This window comes from Meriones unguiculatus, chromosome 7, assembly GCF_030254825.1.
Source record: "Meriones unguiculatus strain TT.TT164.6M chromosome 7, Bangor_MerUng_6.1, whole genome shotgun sequence".
NCBI lineage: Eukaryota > Metazoa > Chordata > Mammalia > Rodentia > Muridae > Meriones > Meriones unguiculatus.
The window spans coordinates 45,234,520-45,249,164 of NC_083355.1; the positions used below are offsets into that span (position 1 = coordinate 45,234,520).

At 42.9% G+C, this 14,645-nt stretch overlaps 2 protein-coding genes across 8 annotated transcripts in view; one reads left to right on the forward strand and one right to left on the reverse strand.

Moving 5' to 3' along the window:
• The window catches only part of Smg6 (SMG6 nonsense mediated mRNA decay factor), a 219,480-nt gene extending 219,267 nt beyond the window's left edge, over window positions 1-213 (reverse strand). The window contains exon 1 of one of the 2 annotated variants that reach the window (XM_021642073.2): window positions 1-213. In XM_021642073.2, coding sequence (XP_021497748.2) covers window positions 1-88 — 88 coding nt within the window. In that variant the 5' untranslated portion in view covers window positions 89-213. The other variant, XM_021642072.2, reaches the window with a different exon arrangement.
• Window positions 199-14,645, forward strand: part of Srr (serine racemase) — an 18,419-nt gene continuing 3,972 nt past the window's right edge. Inside the window, exons 1-4 of one of the 6 annotated variants that reach the window (XM_060387320.1) lie at window positions 199-378; window positions 1,757-2,068; window positions 6,884-7,094; window positions 13,751-13,922. In XM_060387320.1, the coding sequence (XP_060243303.1) occupies window positions 7,060-7,094; window positions 13,751-13,922 (207 nt within the window). In that variant the 5' untranslated portion in view covers window positions 199-378; window positions 1,757-2,068; window positions 6,884-7,059. Of the gene's footprint in view, window positions 384-1,756; window positions 2,069-6,883; window positions 7,095-12,519; window positions 12,942-13,750; window positions 13,923-14,645 lie in introns of those variants that run through there. The other 5 variants (XM_021642087.2, XM_021642085.2, XM_060387321.1 and 2 more) reach the window with 5 other exon arrangements.

A 14,645-nucleotide genomic window follows, 5' to 3' on the forward strand; every position in this document is an offset into this window, starting at 1 on the left:
CTCTGCTCCCGGCCTGCGGAGCCAGAGTGGCCAGGATCCCTCGCAGCTCGGACGCGGAGATCCGCACACGCTCCAACCCCTCCGCCATCTTCGCGGCGGCTGCTACAGCTGAGGCGACTCCGCCACCGCCGCGCGCAGCCAGGAAACCACGACGGACGGGCGGCGCGCGCTCACCCACTCCCACCCTTTTCCCCGCCCCCTCCTGCCTGCCCTCCCCGAACGACGGTGGCCGCACTGGGAGCAAAAGCATTCAGCACGTCCAACGAGGGCCATCCCAGAGCGTGCGCTCGGCCCGCAGAGACGGCGTGTGCGCGTGCGCAGAGGTGTAACTCTGGAGGCTCCGCCGAGGATTGGAGGTGGAGGCGCGGCGCTGGGAAGGTGAGGTGAGGCGCGGGCGGGCGGCTCCCCCACGTCAGGTGGGCACTTGCGTCTTGGGATGCCAGTGTTGCTCTGGTGGCCACCGAGGACACCGCTCTGGTCTGGGGCTCGGGTTGACCGGAGACATCCTACAATCCGGCGTCCGGTCCTTTTAGGCCGAGCTCTCCTTAACAGAGGCCTGGACTGTGGAGCTTAAAGACCTTTTTTTTTTTTTTGTACACAATCTACACTGTATTGACTACCTAATCCAGGTCTTTTAACAAGTTATTACTATGCCCATTTCAGATAAACTGAATCTCAGGGAGTGGAAAAAGTAGATTGCCCCTTGTAACAATTGGTTGTACCAGGGATCAAAGTCTGGGACAAAGTTCGTCTGTGAGACTTGCTGGAGGGGGTTGTGTGGAAGTAAAACAGAAGGAAATTATTGTTCGACCTGGGATTTTCTGTAACACTAGGAATTTTTTTAATTACTTTTTTAGAACTCAGGTTAATTTTTCCCACTCCCATATTCACGTCTGGTAGAGGTGGCTCATTTCTATATTCACAGTATATAGGAGCAGGAGGATTGCAAGTTCAAGGCCAGTCTGGCATCATAGCACATTTGAGACCAGTCAGGGCAACATATTAGACTTTGTCCCCAAAAGAAGAAACAAAAATTAACTAGACTAGAAGATTGGTACTTTAGCCTCGTTGACCATTAATGCCTATTAAAAGCTGTGGGGTGGAGAAACCATCCAAAGACTGCCTCTCTCCAGCTGTTGCTCCTTCCCTGTCTCACACAGTCCATTGGACCTATAGACCATTAAAAAAAAAAAGTAGTAACCAATTATGTCTTGATCATAGTATGAAATACTTGATCCTTCTAGAACTCATTCAGTTCCTGTAAGTGCCAGCTACTTCATCCAAAGAGAAAGACAGCGACTGGGGAATATTTCAGCAGCCCAAAAGAAGGTATAATTAAAGTGATGAGAACAAATAGCAGCCTTTGACAAAAGATTTGAGAGAAGTGGAAATACAAAAACTGGCTTGAGATCCTGGCATTATAGCACATGCTTGTAACCGCAGCACTTGGGAGGAAGATCAAACTTTAAGGCTGTCCTCCACCATTGAGTTTAGGGCTGAACCATAGTACTGACACCCTGTCTCCAAAACATTAGCCAGACATGGTAACACATGCCTATAATCCCAGTGCCAGTAATACAGAGGCAGGAGGTCTCTTCAGGTTCAAAGCCAGCTTGGTCTACATAGTGAACTCCAAGCCAGCTAGCACTATAAAGTAAGACCTGTCTGAAAACAAAGCAGCAGGATTTTTTTAAAACCCTAATTGAAGCTGAGTGTGGTGTCACATGTGTCTAACCCTGTGGTTCTGCTTGCTTAGGCAGGAAGATACAAGAGTTCCCAGCTAGCCTAGGCTGTACTGTACACACACGAGGTGCAGGCAACACGTGGAAAATGGAAGCAAGAAGATCAAGAGTCCAGAGTTTAAGGTCATCCTTGGCTATGTTCCATGCCAGCCTGCTTGCACGGAACCCTACCTCAGACAAACCAGAAAACCGAGAGCATCCCAGCACCATATACACTAGGTGTGCTGGCAGAAGCTTGTAATTGCAGCACTTGCAAAGTACAAGAAGGATTCAAATTTCAGCGTCATCCTTGGCTACACTTCCAATTGGAGGCCAACATTTCAGGGGTAATCTACTTTCCAGTTGACATCAGTTTGGGAAGTTTGGTTTGGTTTTCTTTTGTTGCGCTAAGGTCTACTGTATCCAGGGTGGTTTTGAACTCATTATGTAGCCAAGGATAACCTTGAACTTCTAACACTCTTGCTTCTAAATGATGGAGTACAGATGTGGACCTATACAGATGTGCTTGGTGCAGTGCTAGGGATTGAACACAGCCTCATTGCTGATTGGACAAGCACCCTACTGACTGAGTTGTATCCCTAGCTCCAGCTTTTATTTATTCATTCTTTTTTTTTTTTTTTCTAGTCTGTAAGTCATGCTCTTATTTATTTTCGGTCTGTAAATCATTTTTTAAGACTTGTCTCACTTTTAATTATGTGTGTGTATGTGGATACATACACATGAATGCAGGTGACTGAGGAAGCCAAAAGGCATTGAGTTCCCCCTGGAGCTAGAGTTACAGGTAGTTATGAGCCACCTGATGTGGGTTCTGGGAACCAAACTCTGGTCCTCTGTAAGAACGTACTTGCTCTTAGCTGCTAAGCAATCTCTCTATTCCCATATTTTTTTATTTTTAAACAAGGAAAATAATTTGAAACAAGCAAACTTCCCTAGGACAGTCATGGCCAACTTCATTCAACACTGTCAGTGATCTGACCAGAGAGCTTCTAAATATTAAAACAGAACTCAGGGAAATACAACAAATAAGGAAGGATGAGAGATTATGGAGCACAGGTCCAAAAGATTAATAATACAAATTTGAAACTGTTACAGCTGGGCAGCTGACTGAGGAGGAGCAACACCTAAGTTAAAAAAGTACATGTTTTTTTTAAAGGCTACTAATTTTTTTTTTTCCTGAGAAAGAGTTTCTCTGTGTATCCTGGCTGTTCTGGAACTTTCTCTGTATTCTAGGCTAGTCTCAAACTCACAGAGATCCACCTGCCTCTGCCTCCCTAGTGCTGGGATTAAAGCTGAAAAGCTACTAAATTGATGGGGAAATTTTGAGTTTTTAGATTTAAAGGACTCATGAAACAATGAAAAAGGCTCCTCTGGCTTGGTGGTGAATGACCAAGCAACTCAGGATACTAAAGCAAGAGAGTTCCAACCTTGACGCCAACAACTTAGGAAGGCAATGGCTCAAAATACAACTGAAGAAGGCTGGGCCAGGTGGATGCATGCTCTTAGTGTCAGTACTAGTGAGACAGGGTAGTACTGTCTCACTGTCACAGAGAGCAAGCAGCTCTCTGAGCTCAAGCCAGCCAGCCTGAGCTATGGATTAAGAATCTGTCTCCAGGGCTGGAGAGGTAGCTCGGAGGTTAAGGGCACTGTGTGCTCTTCCAGAGGTCCTGAGTTCAGTTCCCAGCAACCACATGGTGGCTCAAGACCATCTATAATAAGATCTGCTGCCCTCTTCTGTCATGCAGATATACATGCAAATAGAGCACTCATATGTAAAATAAAGAAATAAATCTTTAAAAAAAAAAAAAAGAATCTGTCTCCAAAAAAATTAAAAATAAAAAAGAGGGGAAGAGCTATTTACAAAGGATATATGTTGATGGCCCTGTGTGTGGCAAAACCATTTTATGCTTATACAAATTTCTATATTAATTCATCCAAAAAAAAGGCCAAACGTTCAGAAGGAGAAAACAGGTGGTCTGGCAGTAGACAATGGAAAACTCCATATGCATCTGTAATGTTTTAAATTCTTAAAATAGAGGTTTGGCCACATAATTTGTAGGTAACACAAAAACAATAAAGCAGATTCAGAAAACAGAAGATGAGGGAATTCAGTTTTTAAAAATTAAAATTGAGGGTTGGGGCAATGGTTTAGCTGAACAATCATGAAGATGAGAGTTCAGATTCTCGGATCCCATGTAAAAGCTAAGCATGATGGTGCACCCCTGGAATCCCAGTGTTGGGAAGTAAAGACAGGTGCACCTCAGAGGCTTGCTGGTCCACAAGTCCAGCCAGACTGGCAGGCTTGCCATTCAGTGAGAGACATTATCTCAAAAAAAAAAGTAGGTGCTGGCAAAATGGCCCTTGCTACCAAGCTTGAGTTCAATTCCCAGTATCTGCATAGTAGAAGGCATGTACCAGCTACTCAGGCATGTAATACAGCATGCTTGCACCCACACAGTTAAACACACAGGGTAAATTAGTAAGTAAATGTTGGAAACTTAAAAAAAAGAGAGTAGTAGCGGAAATAGCCTTTGCTGTGCACATGCATAGTTTATGCATACACCACATAGTTAAAATTGTACCCATTACATAAAACCAGAAGTTAATGACTACAAATTAAGCAGCTCTAACCATTAGAAATGTTAGAAATTGCTGCGGGGAAGGGGAGTGCTGGAGAGATGGCTCACCAATTAAGAAGACCCAGGTTTAATTCTCAGCACTCACATGGAAGTTAACAACTGTCTGTGACTCCAGTTCCAGGGGTCGGACACCCTCATACAAACATATATGCAGGCTAAACACCAATGCACATAAAAAAATTAATTTAAAAATAACTCACATGGCCAAAAAGTAAATAGGCCAGGTATTGTACTGTGCATCTATGTAGTCTCAAGTAGCTGGAAAACTGATGTGGGTGGAAGCATCACTTGAGCCCAGTTCAAAGCCTGAAAAACATAGCAAGACGTCATCTCAAAAAGAAATTAGACAGGTTGGGGATTTAGCTCAGTGGTAGAGCATGTGCCTAGCAAGCATAAGGCCCCCGGTTCTATCCTCAGCTCTGAAAAATAAAAAAAGGAATTACAGGCTAGAAAGAAGATTGAGCAGTTAAGAGTACTGACTGCTTTTCCGGAGGACCTGGGTACAATTCCCAGTACCCACATTTATGATCACAACTGTACAGAACTCTGGTTCCAGGGCACCAGGCATACACATGGTACACATGCAGGCAAAATACTCATACTCACAGAATAAAAATAAATGAAAACATTAAACAAACTGATTAGGTGCTGGAATTCAGCGGTTACACTGGCTGCTCTTCAGAGGACCCAAGTTCTATTCCCATTACCCACATGGCAGCTCACAACTGTCTATAACTCCAGTCCCAGAAAATCCAACATTCTCATGGCCTCTGAAAACACTAGCCACACTTGTGTTGCACAGACATGCATGCAGACAAACATCCATGTACATTAAGTAAATAAGTTGAAGGCTGGGATGTACCTCAGATGATGTGGTGCATGCCTGTAATTCCAGCACTAGGGAGGTCAAGGCAGGAGAATCGGGAATTGAAGGTCAACCCCAATCATATAGTTAGTTTAAGGCTAGATCCTGTTCCAATACATTTATAAAATAAATATCTAATAAGATGGCTTCATCAGTAAAGTATTTGCTACACAAGCATAAGGACCTGAGTTCAATCCCATATCTGCTTAAAAAGCCAGGAATGGTGTATGGGTTCGTAATGGAAGTTCTGGGAAGATACAGATGGATGAACCTCTGAGGCTGGCCAGCCAGCTTTAATCAGTAAGCCCCAGTTCCCAGTGAGAGACTGTTGTACAAAAATAAATAAGTAAGTAAGTAAATAAATAAATAATGAAGAAAACCTGGCATCGTGGTGCACACCTGTAATCCCAGTAGTGCTCAGGAAGGCAGAGTTAGGTGGATCTTTGTGAGTTCCAGGCCAGCCTGATAACAAAGTGAGTCCAGGACTGCCAAGAATACAAAGAGAAACCCTGTCTCCGGAAAAACAAAACAAAACTTATATCCTTGGTGAATAGCTCCTGAGGGAAAACAGCCTCACCCAGGGTTTACTCACACTTGTGTGCACACACATACACCTGTACACTTGAACACCTGTGAGCAAAAATAAGTAATTCAAAAACTAAATATTGGTGAGGGAGGGAGGGAGGGACTGGGAGGGAATGAGGGATCGGGACATGGCTGGGATACAGAGTTAATAAAATGTAACTGATAAAAAAAAAAATAAAAAATAAATAAATAAATAAATAAATAAATAAATAAAACTAAATATTGGGCTTAAGAGATGGCTCAGAGGTTACAAACTGTTGCTTTTCAGTTCCCAGCACCCATGTAAGGTGATTCACTACTGCCTGTAACTCCCGTTCCTAGTGAATAGGATGCCTTCTTCTGGCCTCTGCAGGCATGTGCACGCGCAGAAGGAAAGAAAAAGGGAAGGGAGGAAGGGAAGGAGTGGGCTTGGTTGTGCACACTTGGGAGGCAGATGGATCTCTGAGTCGGAGCCCATCCTGGTCTACATAATGAGTTCCAAGATATCCAGGGCTACATAGAGGGCCCCTATCTCAGAAAAACTTTAATTATTGTATGTGAGCTCATATGTGTTGGTCAGAGACCAACCTGCAAGAGTCAGTTCTCTCCCTCTACCTTGTGGGTCAGGGAGTGGAACTCGGGTTGTCAGCCTGGGCAGCAAGTGCCTTTACCAGCTGAGCCATCGCTCCAGCCCTCATCTTTTTCTGAAAACTGCCTTTCCCTACTACTCAGAAGTTTTCTTTTGTCGCCTCCATCATTTCCCTCTAATTAGACTGCTATTTTCCTTCAGAGGCAGAAAATTGATGTAATCATACTATTTGTTCACACTGTCATTAACGAGGCCTTTCTCATTTTATCTTTTTTGCTCATTTCAGTTCCCAGTCATCTTTCATCACTCCTTCTTTAGTGGCTTTGATGTGTTGGGTATATGTCCTTAAATATACATACATCTTTGCATAATATATAATGTTTTATATATGTATTTTAAATGTACATAATTGATATTGTGTTATAGATCTCATTCTGTTTCTTTTTCATGTTTTCACCAATACTTCTATTATGTAATATTTTCTAAGTAATCTTACACCTTTTGCCATACTGGGCCTGGGCCAAGATGGGCCAAAGTCCTTACCCAGAATTTTTTGAACTGAAATTGAGAGAAAATCCCTCTTCAGTGTGGAAGCCATAAAATGTAAAACACAGGAGCTTTCAGCAGCCATGTGTCCTGCCCTACGGAACCAGCTGGCCTGCTATGAAAAGGAAGCCGACATGCCAAAGGCAGCAGAGGTGAGAAACTGAGTGAGAGTCATGGAAGCTACCTGGCCCCTGATTACAGTTGTTGCTAAAGCTCTATATCCCCCTCAGTAGTTCATTCGACCCTTCCTTGGATTCTATAAGCCAGTGAACCTGGATACCCTCATCCTTTCCCTAAGCTACTTCAAACTGAGCTTCTGTCATTTGCAGACTGTATTAGTCAAGATTTTCTAAAGGAACAGAACTGATAGAATGAAATATGTATGTATATAAAGGGAATAGGCTGTGGTGGCTAGTCCCATATTGGCTGTTTCTTGGCAAAAAAGCCAAGAATCTGGTAATGGTCAGTACATACTCTGTTGGAATTCTAAACAAGCAGATTCTAGTTTCAATGAAGGAATACCTCAGCAACACGATAGATGAACTTGCCAGCAAGAGTGAGGGCAAGCAGGCAAAAAGCAGAAGCTTCCTTCTTGTCTTTTTCTGTGGGCTGCCACATAGGGACGGCCCAGATTTAGGGTAGGCTGTCTTCACCTCAAATAATCCAATCAAGAAAACTCTTAGTCAAGAAGGGAGATTAGTCATCTTACACTCTACAGGTGTAATTATAACTGCTACTATCTCTTTTTTTAAATTTGTTTCAGCTGTGGTAAAATACACATAAAATGTATCATTTAGTCGTTTTTAGGTGTGTGTTCTTTGTTATTGTTTAATGTACTCTGTTCTATATCCATTAAGCAGCCCTCCACTGCCTTAAACCCCAGCCCATCAACTACTCTTCTTTCCTTGAATTTGATTTCCTTAGGTATCTAACATAACTGGGATCATGTAGTAGGTGTCTTTGCAGACAGCCTATTTCCCTTTAGCATAATGTCCTCAGTGTTACAACACATTAGAATTTCCTCCTGTTAAATATGAATCTTCCTGGGGAAAGATGGCTCAGAGGTTAAGAGCACTGGCTGCTCTTCCAGAGGACCTGAGTTCAATTCCCGGCATGCACGTGATGGCTTATAACCACCTATGATAAGATCTGGTGCCCTTTTCTGGCATGCAGGTACACATCATTAGGACCAATTAAAATGATGCACACAGCAGATTTTATATGAAAGAGGTTTATTAGATGGAGATGAAGGGAGAGAGAGAAGGAGAGAGCGAAACATGATGGGGGGAAGAGAGGGGGCTGTCCCAACAGAGAAAGGGGAGAGGGCAAGAGAGAGACAAAGTGGTGGGTTGGTCCTTTTTAAGGAGCAATGTAACCCTGCCTGCCGGTTGTGGCTACCTGGCAGTCGACACATGCTGACATTATAGGTTGCTAGGCAACCCAGAAGCAGGCTGGCTAAATACTAACATTCCTCCCTTTTTCTATAATTAAAAAATGAGGAGCTTGAGCTGCTTCTCCTATAAGGCAAATTAAACTATATAAATTTAGGTTCTTTGGAAGCAGCTCTTGGTTGCCATGCAAAGGGGTAAGAGAGAAAAAATAATAGCAACAAAACGTCCAGATTACATGGTCAAGAAGAGGAGGGGGAGTCCCTGTTCAGGGTAGAGAGTTGCCAGCCACACAGGCAGCAGGTAGGGACTGAGGAATGTTGGGAGAACCTGCCGCTGCTTGTCCTGGGCCTGAAGCACACCATTCCAGCCTTTTGTTAATTTTAAATGAATAACGGGCATAGATTCTCTTCTAGCTACTTCCTGCTGACACTGGGGACGCTGTCAGGAGGTCAAAAGGCTGAAATGCTGGCCAAGTCCAGGAAGAACAGGCTGTTTTGATGCTGTCCAGGGTCTGTGAGAACATCCATTGCTGAGAGGGAAGGTGCAGGGCCATCTTGATGGAAGTCTGTGAGGTCAGAGTTGAACACTTGTGGTAGCTGCTTTGGTGCTGCTGTGGATATAGGAAACACCTGGGTCTGGCAGGATACTGGAACATAATTATAGGCAGAAGACAAAGTTAAGTAGGTTATAGAGGAAATTTCTTTAGGTGTACATTTAAAACTTTTGGGAGAGCGAACAGAGGTGGAAGGTTTGGATCAAAAAGGCTTGAACATGGGAACCTTTGGGTAACCTCCGTTTACCCAATCACTGGCAGTAATTAAAAAGGCTTTGCTTTGGATCTGTCATCTAAGGAAATTGATTCCAAGTTTGGTTACTATGGCATATTAGATGAGAGACCCTTAAAGTGGGCATTAGGTGTAGAAATCTGAAATTCTCCAGAAGACATCTCCAAGAGAATCAGGAGGAACGGACAAATGGACTATTCTCATTGGGCAGTTAGGAATCAGTGACCTGTCAAGTTGTCCCAAGAGCAAGGTTTGACTCAGTAGAGTAGTATGACACAGTCTGTTCCAACAGCTCATCAGCGTTGGCCAGAGACCAAGGGCACAGTTGCCCGTAGCAGACGTGGTTTACCTAGCTAGGATTTTCATAGACAGTCAAGAGAGGTAGGGAGAGAAACCTCCGGTAGAGGGAAAATCTTACCCCAGGGAGAAAGAGGTCCTAGATGAGGGGTTTGGATGTAGGTTGGCGAGAGCAGTAGGAAGCGTTTGTACCAACCAGAGGCGAAGACTCACCAAATGGCTGGTATTGGATGTATGAATGTAGAGTTGGTAGCCAGGAATTGACAGCAACCAAAAGACTCAGCAATCAGGTGGTGTTGGATGTAGGAATGTAGCAGTCAGGTAGCCAGGAAAGGGAAGTCCCAAAATGAGGGAAAGGGGAGGAATCCCACCCTCTGAGATAGTCAATAGGTACAGTACTTATCTAGAGCCAGTTGACCTGAGAGGTGGATTCAGATGGATTTTCTATAACTTGCAAGAATTACTTTTAAGTTTTACAAAAGAGATAAAACTTTAGACATGTTAGCATCACAATTGTAATCTGCACTGAAATATACATTGTAGAAAAGACAATAGACATACACATTTGTGTTAATAGCATAAGTATTCTTTAAGATGAGCTCTGAAAAAGCAGAAGCCTTTCATGAAATACAAGGGACAAAAGCTCACTTGATCTTAACCTTTAGTATAAATACACGTTATGGAGATTTAAAATCTTGAGCTTGGAACCATGATAATGGGTGGTATAGTGGAATGTTTTGTATTAGAGTTAATTAATAAATCAGAGCTCTATTGATAAAGTTCAAAGCTCTGGACAGTCAATTTAACAGTAGCATAGCAACAGGAGGAAATACTAAGCATTTTTACCAAGATAACTTAAATCACCTTAGACCTTGCAACCTTTATAACTTGCATTTACCAACCTTAAAACACTTTCTTAGACCCTCAAACAACATTTTTCTTAGCCTCTGTATCTGTTTATTTACCATGAGACATAGGTGAGTCTGTTATGAACATTTATTGTCCTTTAGCTAAAGGGATGGTAAAAGGTTCCATCCGAGGCCTGTTTCTTGAGTCTGTGGGAGACACACTTTAAAAGTAAGATAACCTAGTAAAGTCTCATTACATGATAAACATGCAAAAATCTTCATGTATATTCTCAGTAAATCTTAAAATTTCATGGTAGGCGCTGCAGAGTTAAGAACACTGAATGCTTTTCCAGAGGACCTAGGTTTGATTCTCAGCCTCCATAACTCCAGTTCTAGAAGATCTGATTCCTTCTTCTGGTCTCCATGGGCACCAGATATACCCATGGTACACATACAAACACCAAGACAAAACGTTGATCCTCATAAATCGATATATATATATATATATATATATATATACACACACACACACACACACACACGCGTGTGTGTGTGTGTGTGTGTGTGTGTGTGTAATGATCTAGCAGGGGCTGGAGAGATGGCTCAGAGGTTAAGAGTACTCACTGTTCTTCCAAAGATCCTGAGTTCAATTCCCCGCAACCACATGGTGGCTCATAACCATCTACAGTAAAGATCTGGTGTACAGGCAGAATGTTGTATAAATAATAAATAAATCTTAAAAAAAATGATCTAGCAGACTGGAGAGATGTCTCAGTGGGTAAGACACTTGGAATGGAGTCTGACAACCTAAGTATGCTCTCTAAAACCCACATGGTGGGAGAAAGGAACCAACTCCCAAAGCTGTTCTTTGATGCCATGGCATGGGCACCCACCCCAACACACAGGGAGAATGAAATTTAATAAATTATAGTGAGCCAGGATCTTGATAGCACATGCCTTTAATCACAACATGGAGGCAAGTGGATCTCTGAGTTCCAGGCCAGCCTGTTCTACAGATCCAGGACATCCATCCAGGGCTGCTCAGAAAAACCGTCTCAAAAAAACTAAAAGATAAAAGCAATATAGCCAGCAGAAGTGAATGGACATCCTTTAGATATTGTTAGAGTATGAACTGATAATCAGCTTGCAGTAGGTATCACATGTCACAAGACTGACAAATTGCTGCACTAATATGACACTTCAGATGTTTTAGAACAGTGCATGCCTTTAGATACAATTACGAAAACTGAAGGAACTGAGCCAAATGAAGCAAGAAAATGTTTTTTAATATGTAACATATGTTTTAGAAACATAGAAAATGATTTATTTAAATGGTGCTAAAGCCAGACACAGTACTGTAGCCCTGAAATCTTAGCAAGTGGAAACTAGAAGCATGACTATCAGGATCATATTCTGCTACATGATGAATTTGAGACCTGTCTGAACAAATGAGACTTCGTCTCAAAAAACAAACTAAATCAACAATGAAAAAGGTAGGACTGAGCTAGGTATTGTGGCCCAGACCATAATTCTAAGAATTGGGAGGCCAAGGCAAGTGGACTGCTATGATTTCAAGGACAGCCTGGTCTACAACCTGGGCCACAGAAGGAAGACACTTTCCCAAAAGAATAAGCATTTAACAGTACAACCAAGCTTGGCAGCACATACCTGAAAGCCTAACATTTGAAAGATGGAGGCAGAATGGTCAGAAATTCAAGGTTACCAAATTCAAGTTCACCCTAGCCTACGTGAGACCCATCTCTAAAGAAAACAATTTGTAAACCAGATATGTTGGCACATGGCTGTAATTCTGGCACTCAGGAGGTGGAAACAAGAGGATTGTGGGTTTAAGGATCATAGCCTGGTTTACATGGCAGAATTTTCCACCATTCCAGATGACTTGTTTAGTTTCCAGCATCCATACCAGGCAGCTCTACAGCATCTCCAGGAAATCCAGTGGCCTAGTGGGCACAATAATAGTATACATGCTATGCACATATTTATTCACATAGATGTATAAACATTTTTAAGTCTTTAAGAAATAAAACTTAGCCAGGCAGTGTGGTGCCATATGCCTTTAATCCCAGGATTTGGAAGGCAGAGGCTGCTGGATTTGCGTTCAAGGCCAGCCTGGTCTACAAAGTGAGTTCCAGGACAGCCAGGGTTACACAGAAAACCCCACTTTTTTTTTTCAAAGTAACTTCTGTTCATTTATTTAGTCAGCCTCACTGAGTAGCTCTAGCTAACCTGAAATTTACTATGTTGTTGACCAAGCTGGCCTTGTACTCACAGAGATCTGTTGGGAGCGGCTGGTCTGCCAGGCTGCTTTGGTATTTAGACTGCTTTCACCCTGGCCTTCACTGGAGTCAGTGATAAGCTACCAAGTCTATCTCCTTTTGTTTGAGACAGCAGGTGGGATGTCTTGTCAGGGTGACACCTTTGTTTGACTTCCTTGTGAATTCATTCATTTTACTGAGGTGCTTTTGCTCTGACTTAAAAAGGGATTACTGGACTAAACCAGGCGACGTTTTTCTACTAGAGCCCTCTCGGAAAGATCCCATGTTGGCTTATTAATTTTTCTTTCAATCTTCACTCCCAACTCAAGAACCATTTCGACTCTGCCAGCCGGCTCCTGCAGAGATCCACCTGCCTCTGCCTCCAGAGTGCTATGATTAAAGGTGTGTGCTACCATTCCTGGGTGGGTGGGTGTGTTGGCCATCATGCCAAGGCACATGTGTAGCAGGTCAGAGGTCAGAGGATACGTCTCTTCTTCCATCATGTGGGTCCTGGGGATCAAACTTAGATCATCAAGCCTACCAGGAAGTACCTTATGCTGCTGAGCCATCTTGCCATCCCAGTATTTGTTAATTTTTGTTTTTTGATTTTTTTGAGACAAGGGTTTCTCTGTGTAGCCTTGGCTGTCCTAGAACTCACTGTGTGGGCCAGGCTGGCCTTGAACTCAGAGATCCACATGCCTCTGCCTCCCAAGTGCTGGGATTAAAGGCATCTGCCACCACTGCCTGGCTTTGTTAATTTCTAAACTGAAAATTTAAGCCAGGTACAGCGGCATACTCGAATAGTCCAAGGAATCAGAAGGCTGTGACAGGAGGATCCCTTGGTTTATACCAGCCTGGACAACATAGTGAAACTTGAGCTCTCAAAACAAAATAGCAGGTATAGAGGCACAATCCTTTAGCCCCAGTATTTAGAAGGCAGGTGGATCTCTGTAAATTCAATGCCAGCCTGGCTACACACTGATGAAAAGATACATACCTGTAGCAGTGCCAAGAGGCATGAGTGGGGACTGAAAGCCTCCGCTTCCATAGGCACAAGAATACTTAAGGAAGTTCCTCTCTGAACAGAAATTCAAAATGCTAGTAATGGGAACAGTTCCACATAGCACTACAGCCCCCAAGGTGTTCTGTTCCAGCGTTTTAAACATTGTTTGGACAATGCTTTGACCCCTTGCCATGTTCCTGGGTTTCAGAACCATGTGTGCTCAGTACTGCATCTCCTTTGCTGATGTTGAAAAAGCTCATAGCAACATTCGGGATTCTGTCCACCTCACGCCGGTGCTAACAAGCTCCATTCTGAATCAAATAGCAGGCCGCAGTCTTTTCTTCAAATGTGAACTCTTCCAGAAAACTGGGTCTTTTAAGGTAAAAATTATTTATGTTTTCCAAATCCGTTTGTCTTTTTGCAGCTAAAAGCAACAGGTGCACAAGCAGGTGGTTTGACATTGGATATGCCACTTTGACAAACCTATACCCCGTGTAACTGTGGGCCGTGTCTGAATAAGTTAAAGGTGTGGACCGCCATACTTGGCCTATTTTTGTAAGCTGCACAGGGTTTTTGTATTTTAGGAGAAGGGTCAGGAATAAGGTTGTCCGTGGTTAAATAGCAAAGTCAGTGCCAGCTTGAGCCACATGAAACAGTGTTTAATCTTTTTTAATCTACAAAGTAAAGCAGTCATAATAATCTAATTTACTCTCATGAATAATACTTGGGGCTGGAGAGATGGCTAAAGGCATTAGGTGTTTCCAGAGGGTATTGATTTAATTCCCAGCACCCACATAGCAGCTCACAACTATAAGCAAAACGCCAATGCACATTTTAAAAAAAAGAAATTTTAAAAAACTTAAAAATTTTATGTGCATTGGTGTTTTGCCTGCATGCATGTCTGTGTGAAGTTGTCAGACAACGTGGAATTGGAGTTAGTGACAATTTTGAACTGCCATGTGTGTGCTGGGAAGTGAACCGGGTCTTCCAGAAGAGCAGTCAGTGCTCTTAACCACTGAACCATCTCTTCATTCTGAGAATACTCTTTAAACTCACCGTAGTTGAGGTGTACAATGTTTAGTTTACAGTACCACCTAACAGTG